Source organism: Aythya marila (genome assembly GCF_965140915.1).
Source record: "Aythya marila genome assembly, chromosome: Z".
NCBI classification, from domain to species: Eukaryota; Metazoa; Chordata; class Aves; order Anseriformes; family Anatidae; genus Aythya; species Aythya marila.
Window position 1 is genome coordinate 14,544,170 of NC_139080.1, and position 19,086 is coordinate 14,563,255.

Below are 19,086 nucleotides of genomic sequence, written 5' to 3' on the forward strand. Positions count from 1 at the left end.
TATTTTATTTTTTTGAGGGTCAGGTATGCAGCATACTGCAGTAAATTATTTTAATGACAAATGACAGGAGTTGATGCAACAAATTGAAAGTAGTAGATAATGATGGGAGTAACCAGTGTCTAGACTTGACAGTCTGTCATAAGATGTCTTTCACAAAAACATTTTACATTTAACTGTGACCAGAGGGCCCTGCTGCCTTTGCCATGTTTTATATCCTTCTTTACAATCTGGCAAATCTGATTCATGGTCAAACCCACTCAGATACTGCACTTACCTGTAAGAAGACAAGCTAATTTGCAACACAAATGCAACTTATCTGGCATCTAGTCAATTCTCTCACTGCTAACTGAAAAACTACTAATATAGTATCAGTTCATCACACAATGCTGATTGAGAAGCACTGCTTCAGGAAAGACAGAAGTACGTATTTTTTCTTCTTAAAATAATCCTTACAATCAGCATAAACCTGAACAAGTTGCAGGCTGCTAAACATGTCAATTACACTCGAAATTCTAAAAACTGGGAATTACAGAGTTTTGTTTCTGGCCCTGCTGAAGAATATCCTCAGGCCTGGCACTGCTACTTCATAATTCCAGCCCCCACCTCCCCACACCCCCAAATATGGTTTAGATATAAAACTTATTTATATCATGTAACACAGAGGAAATTACTTGTAATAGGATTACATTACTGACTCATCACTAGTGCAATCAAGTACCATACCCTCACCTCCTCCCCTCCTGAGCCCTCCTACACTGAGCATCCCAGGGCATCCTAGGCACTGGCTCCCTGGTAATCAAAAGGACTTATCTTTGTAAATGATCCTACAAAAATACTCCAATGAGTCAAAATAATGACAAGTTCGGGCTAATTTTAATTATTTCTGGCAATATTCAGAACTCTGTAGTGCAATTTTGAAAGTGAGAATGGTTAATAGCAGAAGTTCTCTACAAGCTGCTAACTTCAACACCAGGATGTTATTCGGAGTGGAAGAACACAACTGGAAGAATTTGCTATGCTTCCTTCATGTAAGTGGTGGTTTTGCTGTTCTAGTTTTGTCATAAAAACCACAAGACCCTACTGTCTGTGACTGCATACCTAATTAACTACAGAAACATTACCAGATAGAAAGACTTCAGTCACTAGTATTTTCATTATTATCACAGAAAATTCAGCTACATTAAGGATAAATGTTTGACTTTAAGGATTCAAAAAGAAATAAGATATTTCTCGCTTAAACACCTATGGAACCCTCTTGCTGTTTCTAAGATCTGATTTGCAACTATCTATGAACATGGAGCTTTTCATTAAATCCCAGCCCTATAATTTAACTTTACCTGACTAAAATCAAAATGACAATGATATTGTCGTTTTGGTCGAGTTCCAATCACTGGAAGCATTTAAGAGGCATGTGGGTATAGCACTAAGGGACATGGTTTAGTGCTAGGTCAGCAGTTCAGGTCGACTGTTGGACTTGATGATCTTGATGGTCTTTTCCAACCTAGATGATTGTGATTCTATGCATGACAGATCTGTAGGAAGCTGAAATAATCAGTGACAAATAAGAGCAGAAATGAGGTTTACACAAATAAATTGAAATCATGAACAAGAATACAAGTTTTATTATTCCTGAACCTGCCATTTCTCCATTACATAAGCAATTAAGAACAGGCCATAGTAACCTTACAAACTTCGTAAGAAAAGGAATTGCATAGTTAAAGTGAAATCAATTCACTACTTCGGTATCCTTAAGCAAAAGCTCCAAATGAATATAAATCAAGTTTCAGGTCTTGCAATAGTTGTAATATTTTATAAATATTTTAATATAGTAGGTAATGAAGCAATATTATTGCTAGTATGAAATCTTAAATACAAAGCTTCAGTTCCTCAAAACAGCTTCAACAGTACTTCCTCTGAAAGCAACAGGAAGAAAGATGTAGAAGAAAAACTGTTGTGATTTATTTAAAGCAATTTTGAGGCTGTATTCCGGTCTTATTTGAGATATCTGTTCAGATATCCTTTAGAAACATCGAAGTACTGCTAGAATGATGGATGCTATTTGTTTTCTTAGTTGAAGAGTCATTACAACTAGGTCATTTTTTTAGTTGAATAGGCATTTCAACTCAACCTTTCAATTTGTCCAAAATGGCAGACAGCTCCATTTCTAGCACCTCATACTATGGTCCTACTAGTTCTCACAAATTAATCATAAAAACTAGGACAGAGTCAAACGCTGTTCACCACACAGAAAGCAAATACACAGACACACAACCCCCCCTCCCTTCACGGATTTCAAGAACACTATTTCTTTACCTCCCTCTCACAATGACTTACTGCCAAAAAAAAAAAAAATTGCTTGGGAGTAAGGACAATATATAGTGCAAAACACCTGAGGAGAGGTGATACAGAAGAAGCAGCAGCCTTTAGCCTGTTCACATTCTGTTCTGTGTAGCTGCATTTCAACTCGATGATATGCTCCTCTTACCTGTACTAAATAATGTAATTCTCCTTCTATTACTTCTGACCTCTTTATGATGTTTGCTGATACCAACATCACTGAGTAATTAAAGAAGTTACATTAAAAAGACACAGATAAAGACAGGGGAAATGTGTCATTCTCCATGGCACTGTGAGACTTATAGTGGGCAATTATGATTTACAACTCATGAAAGGACCTACAAGTCAAGCAACTCTTCCAGTATAACTGACATGATTACAAAGTATTGACATAAAATGACTAAAGTATCAATCCAAGTACTAGTAAACAAAAAATGTCAATTATCCTGAAGTGAAATATAATTGTGCAATGAACAGTACAATCTACATAAAAGGACATAACATTAACAGATTGTTTACAGGGAGGGACCATCATCACCGAAAACCAAATGAATACAATTAATTCTAAATCCCAGGAGGACCTGCAAATATACAAAAACATACAAATTTAAAATTAAAGTTGCAAGTAGAGTGGGAACTCTGACTACCAGCACTGCAGGTACAAGGAGCAGTGAGCCTAAGTGTCATGAACGAAAAATATTCGCTAAGGTGGGAGAAGAGGCAAGCACAAGTTTGTGCTCCCACTCCCACAACAGTTAAAATAACCTAAAATGGTTATTTTAATATGCTGTACTGCTTGAGGTGCTGTACTAAATAAAATGCTCACCTACTGATGAGCAGCCTTACAGGAAGCTATAGATTCAGACCGATAATGGGTTTTGGCAGCATGATTTTGCACGCACATAAATACTGCCTATTAAGTGAGAATAACAGCCAAAACTGTTTGAACTAGCTCCTTCCATTTTTCTCATACCACAATATAAGATGAAAAATAAATTATTAAATATCAACAAAAAATTAATGTTTCATATGTTTTTATCAACACTGGTTACTGGTACCAATAATTAAGCCATTTATTTTACACTATCTTACGCTTCCAAAGCCTACCTTCTGAAATAAAGTCTTCCTCTTTCTCTTATTGTATGCCTCAATTCCCATGCTCTATCTACAGGGGAACACATACAAAGAGTATTTCAAGTTACGGAAGGGACATCCTGTCCATTAAACTACTCATGAATTTACAACACACTTTCAGCAAAGGGCAGGACAGCAGAGATGAATTTGCTCAGATAATCCACACAACTGAATTTTAAAAAAAAAAAAAAGACACCTTTCTTCTGAAGAAAAAAAAAAGTGAAGTAATCAAAACTTGGTAACTTCAGCTTTGTATCTGAAGAAAGGATGTCTCAATTACAAAAGTAACTTCAGCTTTGTATCTGAAGAAAGGATGTCTCAATTACAAAAGTAACTTCAGCTTTGTATCTGAAGAAAGGATGTCTCAATTACAAAAGTATGCCCTTTAACATATATTCCTTACTACCTTATGTCTTTAAACATTAGATTGATTCCACTGATTAGATAAACATAATTAAGTCTGACTCGCTAATGCCTTATCTTTTGTATAAATCTATTTCCTGTATTAAATGAATCCTTTATTTAATTCATCCACAAACTCCAAATGTCAATGAATTCACTTTAGACACATAAATACACTCACCCTGTTTTCTTTCGTGTTTTTTTTTTTCATGTTTTGCTCATTATTTAAAATTTCAACCTCTCAATTTATTTTCAGGATATAATTACTGAAAATGAATATCTCAGGCATTGTTACAATCAGTTAAAATATATTCAACAATTATAAGTTACCTATAAAAGTCCAGGTTAAAGATTTCTCCCATACTGATGCAATACTGCATACAATAGCTTATACTAATTTACCTAAAACTTTCTCTACCTAAAACTTTCTTACGGAGTATGACAGATATTAGACTGTGTAAACGAATTCCATTTTAATATTTATTATTCTAATTTTAGCATTTGCTTATTTCATTCTGTGTATCAGCAGTGATTCTAACAGTTTAGCCCTACTATCACTTGGAATTTTTCTCTTCAATTCTCTTAAATAAAATCAGCCACTAATATACAAAATTCACAAAACCCAGTTAATTCAGTTCCACCCACAACACAGAAGTATGAGAATTAATTTTTGAAAGGCAAATACAAAATGTATTAATAAAAAGTTGTAAAAACACTTTTAGTCAGTCCTCAGTAGTACAATCTTCTCAGTCTCCTCTTTCTTGCCCCCTACTTTGCACCAGCATAAACACTTGTGCTTCTTATACCATGACAATGATCTGAAACAAGTTATGACCAACCCAAAAATTTGTTTATTTTAAAACATCAAGCAGCTCCCCAGTCTAATTCTCCATTTGGCTATACAAATACAATGAAAAGACCTTTGTTAAGCAATAGTGGCACCACTATATTGTACACCAGCATCTCAAGTATATTTTTGGATGCTGTAGAAGCAGTTTACACTCCCTACTTGATTAAACAAGGCAAATATTGTGATATTCATAAAACACACAATACATTATAAAAGCAGCATCCATAGCAAATAGCTTCCTACCACCTTCACATTCAGAGCTCTGCAAATAAATTTTTCAATCTGGCAACGAAAGATGGTTTAGCAGGGGTAAATTATAACAAAATGCATTTTCAGTGGAAAATTAGAAAGTGGAAACATTAGAAAACTTATTTCAATATCAGCGTGTGATTCTACCATCCCCAAACACTTGTTTTATACAATTCTTTTAGGACCCTAAGTCTCCTTTAAAATCTCAAAAAAATATTTATCAAATTCAGACCAGTAATATTCTTTGAAAACCAAAAGCTGAAATGCTTACTGAACCACTATTTTAGTTTAGAATATGCAATACATCAAATAAAATGTCCAGAAAAATAAATTATGTGTGAGTAATACCATGGAAAGTTAATCTTCTGACAAACAGTACAGTTTCATTGACAGATTAGGCTGAAGACAATTAAAAACACTTCTGTCAACACCCAGATTCATGGAGGTAAGTTTATCGTGATCATCACAGGAGTTAATTGCCAGGAAAAGGAATGGTTGTACTAAGCCTCCAGACAAATACAGCTTCCTACACAGAAACCCAGGCAGAAGAAAGCCTTTCAGTCAGTTTATGTCATTTAACATACTTAATAGATGTCTTCTATTTTTAACAGTGAAATAGGATTGTGGAGCCAGTTGACGACAAGCCATTATTCATCGCCAAAATCCCTTACCCAAGGAATCTAGTTTTAAAATTAAAAAATCTACAGCCATGATCCGTATTATGTCTTAACTGTCATTTCTTATTTTTTTCAGAAGAGAAAAAAGCTTAAGTCCTGGTCTACTACATTAGATTTATATTACCGGCTGACAGGTCAAAGACAAAACAATGTTATTTAAGATTTGTTATTTAGTTCCTAGACACTGAAGCTCTAGAGATTGCCATCAAAACATGTTCAATGTACATTAAGAATGGCAGGCCTCAAAAAGTTATCAGCTTGAAACAGCTTCAAAAGTGCAAGCCTCAGTTTCTCAAGGAAAGATTTCTTTAATTGTTTTTCAGGAGGTAAGAAGAATGTGAGGAATATGTTCTCTCTATAATTAGGGTTCTGGACACCACCCAGAGGCAGAGAGAGGTACAACTCTTTGTCTAGGAGCTTTTGAGCTGTGGTAATTCCATGTTGTAACAGAAAATAGTGTGATACTACAGTGTTGTGATTGTTCTTTTGAGATTGGGGTGGATGCACTGATCACACACGCTCACCAAATCTGTAGATGACACCAAGCTGAACGGTGCAGTTGACACAGTGGAAGACGGGGATGCTGTTCAGATGGATGGCAGGCTTCAGAGGTGGGCCTGTGCAAATGTCTTCAAGTTCAACACAGCCAAGTGCAAAGTCCTGCACCTGGGCCAGGGCAATCCCAAGCACCAATACAGGCTGGGCAGAGAATGGATTGAGGCCAGCCCCAAGGAGAAGGACCTGGAGGTGTTGGTTGATGAGAAACTCAACATGAGCTGGCAATGTGCGCTTGCAGACAGAAAGCCAACCATATTCTGGGCTGTGTAAGAAGCAGCATGTGCAACAGAGTGAGGGAGGGGATTGTGCCCCTCTGCTCTGCCCTTGCAAGACCCCACCTGGAGTCCTGCATCCAGCTCTGGAGCCCCCAGCACAAGAAAGACATGGAGCTGTTGGAGTGTGTCCAGAGAACGGCCACGGGAATGATCAGAGGGCTGGAGCACCTCTCCCATGGAGAGAGACCAAGAGAGCCGGGGGTGTTCCGCCTGGAGAAGACCTTATAGTGGCCTTCCAGTACCTAAAGGGGGCCTACAGGAAAGCTGAGGAGTGACGCTTTGTCAGGGGGTAGAGTGATAGGACAGGGAGGAATGGCTTTAAACTAAAAAAAAAAAAAAGGTAAATTTAGATTAGGAATTAGGAGGAAATTCTTTGCTCATCTGATGATGAGGCACTGGCACAGACTTCCCAGAGAAGCTGTGGATGTCCCATCCCTGGAGGTGTTCAAGGCCAGGCTGGACAACCTGGATGACCTGGTCTGGTGGGATGTGTCCCTGCCCACAGGATCCCTTCCAACCGAGATCATACTATGTTTCTATGATCATGAGCTTTAAAGCCAAATGTATGTAGTAGTAGAAAAATGTCAACTTTCTCAGGAACAATAGCTAGCCTTTGGTCCAGAGCAACTAGACAAAGGCATTAAATTAGGAAACAGGTTAGTTTCTTTCCTGCAGCTTCAACAATGAACAAAAATAATTGCTTTTAAAATCATTTATACATATGAATTTCATTTTTAGGTGTTTAAAAGGTTTTATTATTTGGGTAAAAGCAACCAGGTGTATTTAACAGTAAATCTGGACAATATATAGAAGCGTCAACAACAGTAACATTGAGAGAAAAAAAATAAATGCAGCCATGTGACAGTATGCAAGCTGCAACACAACATCATTAATATAGGGAATACTGGACACTGAAATCAGTAACTCAGTTGAGCAACTTTTGCCATTGTCTTATCTAAAGGGTCTGGAAAAGGCCCAAGGTTGTATTTATTTGTAAAGTATTTCTTAGATTATTTATGTAAATTACTAGATTTTACTAAGTTGTATTACACTATGCATATAAATAATAGAATTCTCTTCATTTAAAAGCTGTGTTATTACAATGTCTGATTCAAACTATGGGCAAAACCCCTTAGCTCAAAGTAGCAATGTTTTCTTTAACTTGCTCAATACTTTTGCATTGAAGTACTTACACAACTCTCCAACCTACAGCTACCCATCAGTACGGACCTACTGCAGAAACGGGCTTCTGCAGGATGGCAAGGGTGCTGACTCTGCTGTTACCGTGTCTAGGCTTTTAAGGGATGGTCTGTATTCCAGCCTGTTTATAATAGAAATAAACAATGAGCAGGAAAAAAATGAAGGAAATTTCAGCAATCAACTCTGGAAACCAAAAAAAAAGACAACTGTGACATGAACTGCTCCAGCACAACAGTTAGAGGAAACAAAAACGTGCCGGGTGTACTCTGCTGTATATTCTTATTATTCCTCATATGCAGCAGAAGGCTCTAAGTGTTGCTGAGAAAATACATCTTATCAAATCCTGTACAGCATACATACAGCATTCAAAATAACAGACTGTGTTAAATGTATGACAAAAAAAAGTATAACTCTACTTATGTATAATTTACAAGTAAAAAAAAAAAATGCCAGCATGTGCTTTCAAAGATTTTTAAATTAGCTTTTAAAGCACAGCTATGATGATTTATAAAAATTGAATGTAAAATAATCATAATTGGTCACAATAAATAAAAATAACACAATATTTTAGTCTTTATATTAATGTACTGTTATGTTACAGAACTTTAATTATTATTACAGAGTTTTTCTTGCTTTAAAAAAATGAAGGAAGGCTGAAGCAGATGGATATTGTATCCAGGGTTCAAAACACGTATCAACAGAAGTCTTTCTTTGTTATTTTTGTTTCTTTTTAAGTAAACAGACATCCTCTCTGCTTTTATTTTTAAAATTAATAGTATTTCTAACACATCTCTGGTGAACACAGGAGCTTTTCTCTGATCGAATTCCTCTACACAAGAAACATGATAGAAACACGCTGACCCTCTACACTTCAGTCCAAGGACAGGTACCACAAGGACTACCCTTCACCTCCAGACAGGTATGAGCAGTTACACCTGATTCACCCCACGCACCCTTAGGTCCCTAACACTGAGCATTTAGGTTAAGACTCCATCCATCCTGTAGTCTCACAGGTTGCTTACATACTACAAAGCCAGCACCGCCAAGAAACGTCGCTGGCCACTGTCACTCCAGCAGTGTTACCCAGGGGTATTTTTCAGATGGGTCCTTGGCACGGCTGTGGCCAGACAGCTCTCCCCTGCTATTTCGCAGGACGAGGTGGGGTTAGAGCTGGCCACAGGCATTCCCCCAAAACATAGTTTGTCCATGGTCACCCTCTCCAAGGTCACAAAACCACTCTGTAGAAGGACCACAGATCAGTCTGTGCTGGTGCACCCAAAAGCAGTCCTGGTGCCTTTATAGTGTAGTTATTATATATGGTAAGAGGGCCCAACAAAGTGCAATTTAGGCTCCTATGTGAGCTGAATCGTGCTTTGGAGATACCTTTTTCTCCTACATTGTGAGGAGACCCTGAATAAATACAGATTCATTTCTTCACTGCCTCCCTTCAGTGCCTAAAAATTATGCAGAGTGAAGGCAGATAAACTATGTCTTCCACATATATGTATATTAAAATATTTCCTTATGTATGTTTTTCACAAAGTCTACAGCTGTTCTATGAATATTCAATTTACAATTTACAAATAGATACCTAGATAAACGTGCACACATTCAAATATACATGGATACTACAATACAATTCAATATCTACAGGTAACAGTAACAAAAAGACCTTCCCAAATTTGATCAGAGGTTTTGTACAGTTCTTAAATAATCTTTGATTCTTGTGCACATACTCGCTAGAAAAAATCTGCAAAAAATTAATAACAAAACTTCAAAACTGAACTCCTCCTTTGCCAAACAATAACCAGTTGTCGGAGTAAGAGGAAAATGGCTAAACTAAAGATAAACGGCAATTTAAACAAAAGGAACTACTTCAACATTCTGCAGATAATTTCCGCCTCGATGACAGAAGCCAACTAGATGCATCACCAGGAAGCAACAGCTCTTATCAGCAAGTGAGGGAAAACAGTGATGCTAGCAATAAAAATTAACTTAAAGACAAAAATTGAAGTGCTATTTCAGGAAACCGATTTATAGGAAATTGTTGAACATGACAAAAAAAAAAAAAAAAGTGCAGAAAATGCTCTTAGCTCTGCGGAAAGGTTGAGGCCTGCAGAACAAATCCTGTGTTCTGACTAATAGGAGAGAAGCTGCAACATGTGCTTTTCCAGGAAACTGGAGGTAAAAAGCCCATACTTGTTCAGACTTTTTTGTTTCAGCTCATGGGCTCTGCACTGAAGAGCTGCAGATCACACACCCTTAGCCTCATTTTAGTATGTCATGTGTAAAGCGTCCTCAAGGAAGCTAACAGCAAAGTAGTTTATATACACAATATACACAATTGCACAATAAGTAATCATGCTAAACCCTGAAACGCAGTGATTGGGTATTTGGACTAGAAGTCGAGACAATCTTATCAAGCCCCTGTTTGCACTACACAACGTTAGAGGAATCAGCCTACCTACTTTCTCTGCATTTTTGTATGACTGACATTACACCTAATCAAAGCAAGTAATTGCTGAAATTAAAAAAATTAATTTTAGTTATGGAATACTGATACTGGTCACTCACTCTGAAAGAGGCAAGTACTGTCTGGAAGAGGTAATACCTGATGTGAAAATTACATCCGGGACTGATAGCAGGAGGAGATAGCTGTTGAACAAAATGCAACCAGGTCTCCTAGACCCAGCCCCCATCGTCCTAACACAACCCACTCCTCCTAAAATACCCAGCATATTCTAACATACCCTACTTCTCCTAGGCTACTACATAATGTAATTGAGCCTCCTGAAAAGTTTCTGGCAAAGAGAGCTCTTGGATTTTCTGAAAAACATATATTAACACTTTATTATGTAAATAATTCAGTGCTCTATTATCTGAGAATTGAAAGGCAAATTTTCCAGTGACCTTTGCCATGTTGGTTGCATATAAATAAATATGCCAGATAACCTGAAAGGAAGTCTATTACTTCAATGCTTTCGTAATTCATTAGTAAGCAAATACTTACGATAAGCAATACGGATCTAGACAGGCTTGAGAGATGGGCCTGTGCAAACCTCTTGAAGTTTAACAAGGCCAAGTACAAGGTCCTGCACCTGGGATGGGGCAATCCCAAGCACAAATACAGGCTTTAAACTAAAAGAGGGTAAATTTAGATAAGGCATTAGGAAGTTTTTTTACTCAGAGGGTGGTGAGGCACTGTCATAGGCTGCCCAGAGAAGCTGTGGATGCCCCATCCCTGGAAGTGCTCAAGGCCAGGCTGGATGGGGCTTTAGGCAACCTGGGCTGGTGGGAGGTGTGGGGCGTTGGAACTGGGTGATCTGTAAGGTCCCTTCCAACCCAAACCCTTCTGTTATTCCACAATCTAAACCTGAAAGATGCTGGTAAGTTGAACACATACAAACATTATAAAATCATGGCAAAGTTTTTTCAACTCTTCATTTGTCACTCATTTGGTTTGGAACTAGATGTTATTCTTTTGCTCCATTTGCTAAATGGAACTTTTTATAATGCTTAATCCAACAGACCACTACATTAAACATGCTTTTAAAAGGTCTGTGCCTCTCATCATTTTATGCCGACACCTTACAGGTATCTAGTGAGAAAAAAACTTAGTTATAGCATATATACCTAAGGAGTGACAGACCACACATTGAAGTGACGCTGGCATATTAGTGCCAGCAAAACAAAAAGGAAGGTTAAGTCTCAACTATGAAAATGTGGATTAAGCAGCAGATCAGAGAAGTTGGACGTGTCTTTTTTATAAAAGTGGGTTAGAGAAGTAATTTGGAAAATTCTTAAAGACTAATTCCCCTAGAAGAATAAACCACTTCATGAAGATTCATCTATTGTCCGCTCTGTCTGTAGCACTTCAGTATATCCTTCTTTAATATGCCACCTCAGAAGCTAAGTGTAAAACATTATTAGTCAGATAATTTAGATCAGCAAGTGACAAAGCAACATCAATTGTTAATTTCAACATTGGTAAATCTCTGTAAGCTCAGACAAAAGACAGTTTTCCAGATGAAAGCATGACCTTCCAAAACCGGTACCAGCTTGAGAGATGAAGATATTTTTTAATGCAATAAAGAAAATGTACCATTAGAAATAAGAGACCAGTGTTATTCTATTTTTCACAATTAATTGAAACATTAAATGCAAATCAATAAGAACTTAAACCCAATAGTGTCTATTTGTATAAAAAAAAAAAAAAAAAAAAATATGAAAAACATTTTTTGCACTTAGGCTTTAATGAGAAGAACTCTACCTCCACCTAGTGGACAGCTACGAAAACGTTTATTTAAAAAAAAAAAAAAAAAAAAAGATTGCAAAGTTACTTACATCAATATGCAATTCAGTTATATCGGAGATGCTAGTCAGACAAAAGATCTCCCCTCCTCGCTGTTAGTTTTTAATACATCTTATGTTTGAGGCAATTCCATTATTTAATCTCATCTGAACCCATTCTTAGGCTTGTGTCCAAAGGACATGGTACCTACCATTCAAAATACACTGCAACTGTAAACTGCTGTTTTCAACATCCTGAAGCTGAGCAGAAATGTTTGTTCTTTTGTGTAGTGCTGGATTTAAAAAAAAAAAAAAAGTATAGGACAATCAGCAAAAAAAATAAACTTTCTTTAAAAAACCTTTTTTTTTTATTTTTTTTAATTCCAGTGCATGGGGATACGTCCATGCTAGTATCTCAGTTTAAACAATCTGCCAGCATTATAAGTTTCCTATAAGCAAAAGTAATTTCTCATCTAAAATATCTTCCATTCTTTCAACCAATAGACTGCTTCTCAAAAGACTGTGTACATCTTGGTTTTTTTTTAAATTGTCAAATCTCTCCTTCCCACATATATAAAGAGCAGACAAATGAAACACTTCTTCCATATATCTGACTTTTCACACTATCAGAGAAAAAAAGAAAAGATTAGTGACTACTGATTGTAACAACCTACCCACCAAAACCCTAGCTCAGAATTTCCTAACCCATGTCCCCCACAATATATTAGATCCACTGGGATAATCAACCTTATTCTACAGCTGTTCCCAGTATCTCCCCTTCTTCCTTCCCACTCCTCAGAAGACTGAAGTGTGGGTCAGAAACTGTTTTCTTCAGCACCACTTTTGCTCTGTCTCCAGACATAACAGGTTTACTGCACATGCATTACATGAGGTACATACAAACACTCCGCAAGCAACTGGCATAAAAGCTGAAAACCCATTTTTCTGGTGCCTGCAGCCCCGTACGATTCGCCTGTGCCGCTCCTGAGCTTAACAATGGGCAAAGAGCAGGCCGTATGAGTTTTTCTAGCAGCCCCATTATTCCTTGCTCCCCCCAGGAACACTGAGACTCACTTTACAAGCACAAATCAGTCGGTTTCATCTCACTTACCCGCAGAGAGGTACTTACCACAAATGAAAACAGGAACGTTTGTGGGGAAGTAACACCATCACTGCTGTGATGCTCCCTTACCAGAAGAACAAGCTACCTGACCTAACCAAACACAGAAGTGGTAAACACTGTTCCGTGTAAGTAACAGTGAATCCACTTTAAAAATTCACCCTTCATCGTATTAATTTTGCCATGCACATTACCTTATTGTCTCTTTTCAAAAAGAAACAAAGTTGAATTTATTACTTTCCACTCTTTATTCAGAGTCCTGCTTTTTCCCTTCTGTCTCCTTCCATAACCCCGTTCTTCTCTCCATCCCACAAGTACCACCAACTAAGATACCACCTTCAATTCCCACTAGTTTTCAGGCTTTTATTTTCTTCTGAAGTTCTGCAATGAATACCACAGCATCACAGAACTGTAGGGGTTGGAAGGGACCTTGAAAGATCATCGGGTCCAACCCCCCTGCCAAAGCAGGTTCCCTAGAGCAGGCTGCACAGGTAGGCATCCAGACGGGCCTTGAATATCTCCAGAGAAGGAGACTCCACAGCCTCCCTGGGCAGCCTGTTCCAATGCTCCGTCACCCTCACCGTGAAGAAGTTTTTTCTCATGTTGGTGCGGAACTGCCTGTGCTCCATCTTGTGGCCATTGTCCCTTGTCCTGTCCCCACAAACCACTGAAAAGAGGTTGGCCAGATCCCTCTGTCTCCCACACCTCAGGTATTTATACACATTGATGAGATCCCCTCTCAGTCTTCCCTTCTCCAGGCTGAACAGACCCAGGTCTCTCAGCCTTTCCTCATAGGGAAGATGCTCCAGGCCCCGTATCATCTTTGTTGCCAAAAAAGATCATCCCTTTATCAAAAAATATCATCAAAATATCATCCTTTTAACTGAATGCAGCATAATCCAACTAAAAGTCTTTACCTGTTACTAAACTTTGCTACTTTTTGAAACAACCTACATTAAATATTTAATTTCTACACAAGCTGTACACTTATTCATTCAGAAAAAAAAAAGACCATGGAAGTCCAACACACAATTACAACAACCACTTTTCATCACAGAGAATAAACATTCCTTTCATACTGCTTCTTCAAGTTCATTGTGATGGTAGGCCAACTATTCCACCTGTCCTACTAATAAAAGCTTCTGTAGATTAAAAATCCATGTCAAATTTTTTTAAAAGAGATACGCCTGAAAGTTACATATGATGGCAATACCATACTACAATTGCCTAAACTCCACTGAGTGGGATAATTTCCCCTGACTTACCAGGACTACAGTTTTAAGTCAGAACTTACATTAAGTCTCAGATACAAGTGTTAACACCAGAGAGAGTGAAAAGTCTCCTGAAAAATACATTTTAATTTCTTGTTGCCTTTTTTCCACATTTCTTATAAACCATTTATTGTTTCTCAGTAGCTCACATAGGTACCCCAATGAGATACAGTTCTCATTAAAATCACAAACAAAAACACGAGTTGCTACTCATAAATGGGTTCTTTTTTTTTGTAAGGTTCTCTAACCAACATTAAAAGGAAAGTCTTAGGACGAAACTCAGTATCTCACAATCATTTAAGATTTTAAAGGCGCAAAGAATTACCTGCTCAGAATAAATATAAAGCAGTCTGATCCAGCTGCAGACCACATGGATTATTTGCTGCTGTTCAAGAGATTTATTGCATTTTACAAACAAAACTTAAAATTTGTTACAAAAGCAAATGAAAAGATAACAAAATCTACACAGAACTGAGGGGTGTTTCACAGAATACATCATCCTAAAGCAAAATATGAAGAGGGTAAAGGTGGGAAGGAGGATGACAGAAATAAAGATCAATTTCTGTTCAACATACAGTAAATATTAGTGATTACCAGCTGTAGAATGAAAGCATTTTGAAATAATTCATTTTCTCAAGCTGAAAAAGATAAACTCTGTACCTTGAAAAGGATAGATCTGCCGTTCTGTGGATCGTTGTTTTTAACACTGGAAATAGTTTATAAGAATATGTTAACAATACACAATTACTTGGGTTATTTAGTGTTCAAAGACATTAACATTACTGTAGCCAATTACTGCATTAAAGGTGTTGACTAATATAATGGCAGCATGTTTAAACGATTTAGGTTAATCTCAGTTTATTTAAAGTCATCTTTTAAAAGTTTCAAAATTGTATTGACAAATTTCTGAACTCAGAAAGCACAGAACTCAAGAACAGAGGTGTATGTATAGGAATGAATCACTACCCCCTTGAATAGTGTCAACATCAGAATGAACAGTAAAAACTGTAAGAAGATGAACCGTAAAAAGATGAATTATCTGATTAGAAAGCCTTTCCTCAAAGAAAATATTTTAAGCAAACCACATACAAAGCTTATTTAAAATAACATGTATAAATTTACCTGATTTAGACTTCTAGGATTTTCTCTCTTCCAGATTGCCCCGGTCCTCCCTTTTATAGACTGACAGGTATAGTTTATACAATCATAAGGGTTGGAACAGACCTCCAAGATGATCTGGTCCAACCATCACCCTACAAACAATGTCACCCACTAAACCATGTCCCTAAGCACCACGTCCAACCTTTCCTTAAACACCCCCAGGGACGGTGACTCCACCACCTCCCTGGGCAACCCGTCCCAGTGCCTGACTGCTCTTTCTGGGAAGAAATGTCTCCTCATTGCCAACCTGAACCTCTCCCAGCACATCTTGAGGCCATTCCCTCTAGTCCTATCACTGATCACCTGCGAGAAGAGGCCGACCCCCAGCTCCCCACTCCATCCTTTCAGACAGTTGTAGAGAGCAGTAAGGTCTCCCCTGAGTCTCCTCTTCTCCAGACTAAACAACCCCAGTTCCCTCAGCCGCTCCTCACAGGACTTGTGTTCCAGGCCCTTCATCAGCTTCGCACCCCTTCTCTGGACACATTCCAGGGCCTCGATGTCCTTCTTGTAGTGAGGGGCCCAAAACTGAACATAGTACTCGAGGTGCAGCCTCACCAGAGCTGAGTACAGGGGGATGATCACCTCCCTGGTCCTGCTGGCTGCACTATTCCTGATCCAAGCCAGGATGCTGTTTGCCTTCCTGGCCACACTGCTGGCTCATGCTCAGGTGCGCATCAACCAACACCCCCAGATCCTTTTCCTCTGCACAGCTTTCCAGCACTTCTGCCCCAAGCCTGTAACATTGCATGGGGTTGTTGTGACCAAAGTGCAGGACCTGTCTGTCACTTAGCCATGTTGAACCTCAGCCCACTGGCCTCTGCCCATCAGCCCAACCTGTCCAGGTCCCTCTGCAGGGCCTTCCTGCCCTCTGGCAGATCAACACTTCCCCACGACTTGGTATCATCTGCAAACATACTGAGGGTGCACTCAGTTCCCTCATCCAAATCATCAATGAATATATTAAAGACAACGGGCCCCAACACTGACCCCTGAGGAGCACCACAAGTGACCAGTTGCTAGCTGGATTTCACTCCATTCACCACCACTCTCTGGGTTCAGCCACCCAGCCAGTTTTTAAGCCAGCCAAGAGTGTACCTGTCCAAGCCATGGGCTGACAGCTTCTCCTGGAGAATTCTGGGGGAGGCCGTGTCACAGGCCTTGCTGAAATCTAGGTGACTACATCAACAGCCTCATCTACCAGGCAGGTCACCCACTCATAGAAGGAGATGAGGTTCGTCAGGAAGAACTTGCCTTTCATGTACCCGTGCTGTCTGGGCCTGATCCCAATTGTCCCACACATGCTGTATGATTGTACTCAGGATGACCTGTTCCATCACCTTCCCTGGCACTTAGGTCAGGCTGACTGCCTGCAGTTCCCTGCATCTTCCTTATAACCCTTCCTGTAGATGGGCATCACATTAAAAAGTCTCCAGTCTTGGTAATGCTCCAGACCTGTCTGGATGACCACGACAGCTGACAGGTAATGGAAAGTGGCTCAGCAATCACATCCACCAGCTCCCTCAGCACCTGGCCCCAAGGATTTGTGACAGTCCAGGTGGAGCAGCAGGTCTCTGACTGTTTCCACCTGAACTGTGAGGGGTTTCTTGTGGTCCTTGTCCCAGCCTTCCAGGTCAGGAGGCTGAGTACCCCGAGGATAACTAGTCTGGCTAGTAAAGACAGATGTAAAGAAGGCATTAAGAACCTCAGCCTTTTTCTTATCCTCAGTAGCCATGTTTCCCCCTGCATCCAGTAAAGAATGGAGATTCTCCTTGGTTCTCCTCTTGCCGTTAATATATTTATAAAAACACTTTTTGTTATCCTTAACCATAGTGCCCAGGTTGAGCTCATGCTGGGCTTTAGCCTTCCTGATCTGTCCCCTACATACACTAGCAACTTCTGTGTACACTCTCCAAGTTGCCTGTCCCTTCTTCCACTGGACATGAACTCTCTTTTTCTCCCAGAGACTCAGCAAAAGTTCCCTGTCGAGCCACACCAGTCTTCGTCCCCACCAGCCAGACTTACGGCACACAGCGACAGCCAGCTCCTGCGCCTTTCAGACTTCCTTCTTGAGGAGCTCCAGCCTTCCTGAGCCCCTCTGCCCTTCAGGGCTGAGTCCCAAGGGACCCTCCCTGCCAGTGTCCTGAACAGTCCAAAGCCTGCCCTGAGGTCAGTAACTTTGTGACTTCACAAAGAATAGAGAACTCCACCATGCCATGGTCACTCTGCCCAAGACAGCTCCCGACCACCACATCTCCCACACCAGTCCTTCTCTGTTCGTAACAGCAGGCCTAGCGGGGCACCCCCTCCGGCAGGCTCACTAACCAGCTGAGTCAGGAAGCTGTCTTCCACACCCTCCAGGAACCTTCTAGACTGCTTCCTCGGGGCTGTACTCTATTTCCAGCATATGTCCAGGAAGTTAAAGTCCCCCATGAGAACAAGTGCTGACAATTGAGCAACTTCTGCCAGCTGCTTATAGAATGCCTTTTGTCTCTTCATCCTGGTTGGGCGGTCTGTAACAGGCCCTCACCAGTTTAACAGAAGATGAGTGCATGCTGACCTATTATGGAAATATTTGTATCAGGAAAATAATGTCACTGCTGATTTGGAACAATGAATAAAACAGAGATGCTTCGTATGACTAAAGCCAGAATACAGAGTTAAATATCCAGCATTCTGAAGATTTTAAGAGGACAATTCTCAGAATTGTGGTTGTTTGGGTTTTTTTTTTGATCTAGAGAAGAACTAGTCAAATTATGTAGTTAATATATTACTTATAGCCCCTCATACTTCCTTTATCCATCCCCCACTGCAAAGTGCCTTTCTGCTTGAAGCATAACAGGAGAATAGAACCATTTATGCAGTACCCCTTCAAAAATCTTGCTGAAATGCAACAACTCAGTACTCCTACCAGAAGATGTTCAGAGAGGCCACCTGAACCTGGCTTCTCTGAAGAATCTGCCAGAATTGCTGCGCATTAACTGCTTTGTTTTGTTTGCCTGGTCACTGCATGGGTGAAAACGCGCCTACTTGTAACAACTGCTGCACAGGATTACCACACACCTGCAAGACAGGAGAAAGCTCGCAGAGCACCTGAAGCATTACGTACAGCACGGCTTCACCCATAACATCTTATTTTCCCCCTCAAATCTCACACCCATTTTTTTTTGTCTCTCCCCCGTTATCGCTTTTCGTCACGCAGACAGGCAGAAACGAGACGCGAATACCAACACGACACCGCGGCAGCCAACCCCCCCGCCCCCAGCAAAGAGCGCGGCCCGTTCAGCGAGCGCGGCCGCAGCGCTACCTCCTGCTCTCGGCCAGGCTGGCGCCTTCGTCCTTCAGCCGCCGGCTCTGCTCGGCGCTGCCCCCGCCGCGGCCTTCCTTCCTCCGCTTCGCTGCGGGCACGCAGCCGTCATCCTCCTCGTCCTCCGGCAGCCCCCTGTCATCCGCGGCGTCCGCCTCGAACTGCCGGGAGGTGGCCCTGGACACCTTCTCGCCGATCCGCCGCTTCCACCCGAAGGAGGCCATGTCGAGCGGGGACGCCCCCTGCACCCAGCCACCC

General features: G+C 40.1%; 1 protein-coding gene across 1 annotated transcript in view; it reads right to left on the reverse strand.

Annotated features, from left to right (window-relative positions):
* TTC33 (tetratricopeptide repeat domain 33) overlaps nucleotides 1–19,080 on the reverse strand; it is a 51,260-nt gene extending 32,180 nt beyond the window's left edge. The window contains exon 1 of the mRNA XM_082784182.1: nucleotides 18,829–19,080. Within this exon, the coding sequence (XP_082640308.1) occupies nucleotides 18,829–19,052 (224 nt within the window). The 5' untranslated portion in view covers nucleotides 19,053–19,080. The remainder of the gene's footprint in view (nucleotides 1–18,828) is intronic.
* Between the last annotated feature and the right edge of the window lie 6 nt (nucleotides 19,081–19,086).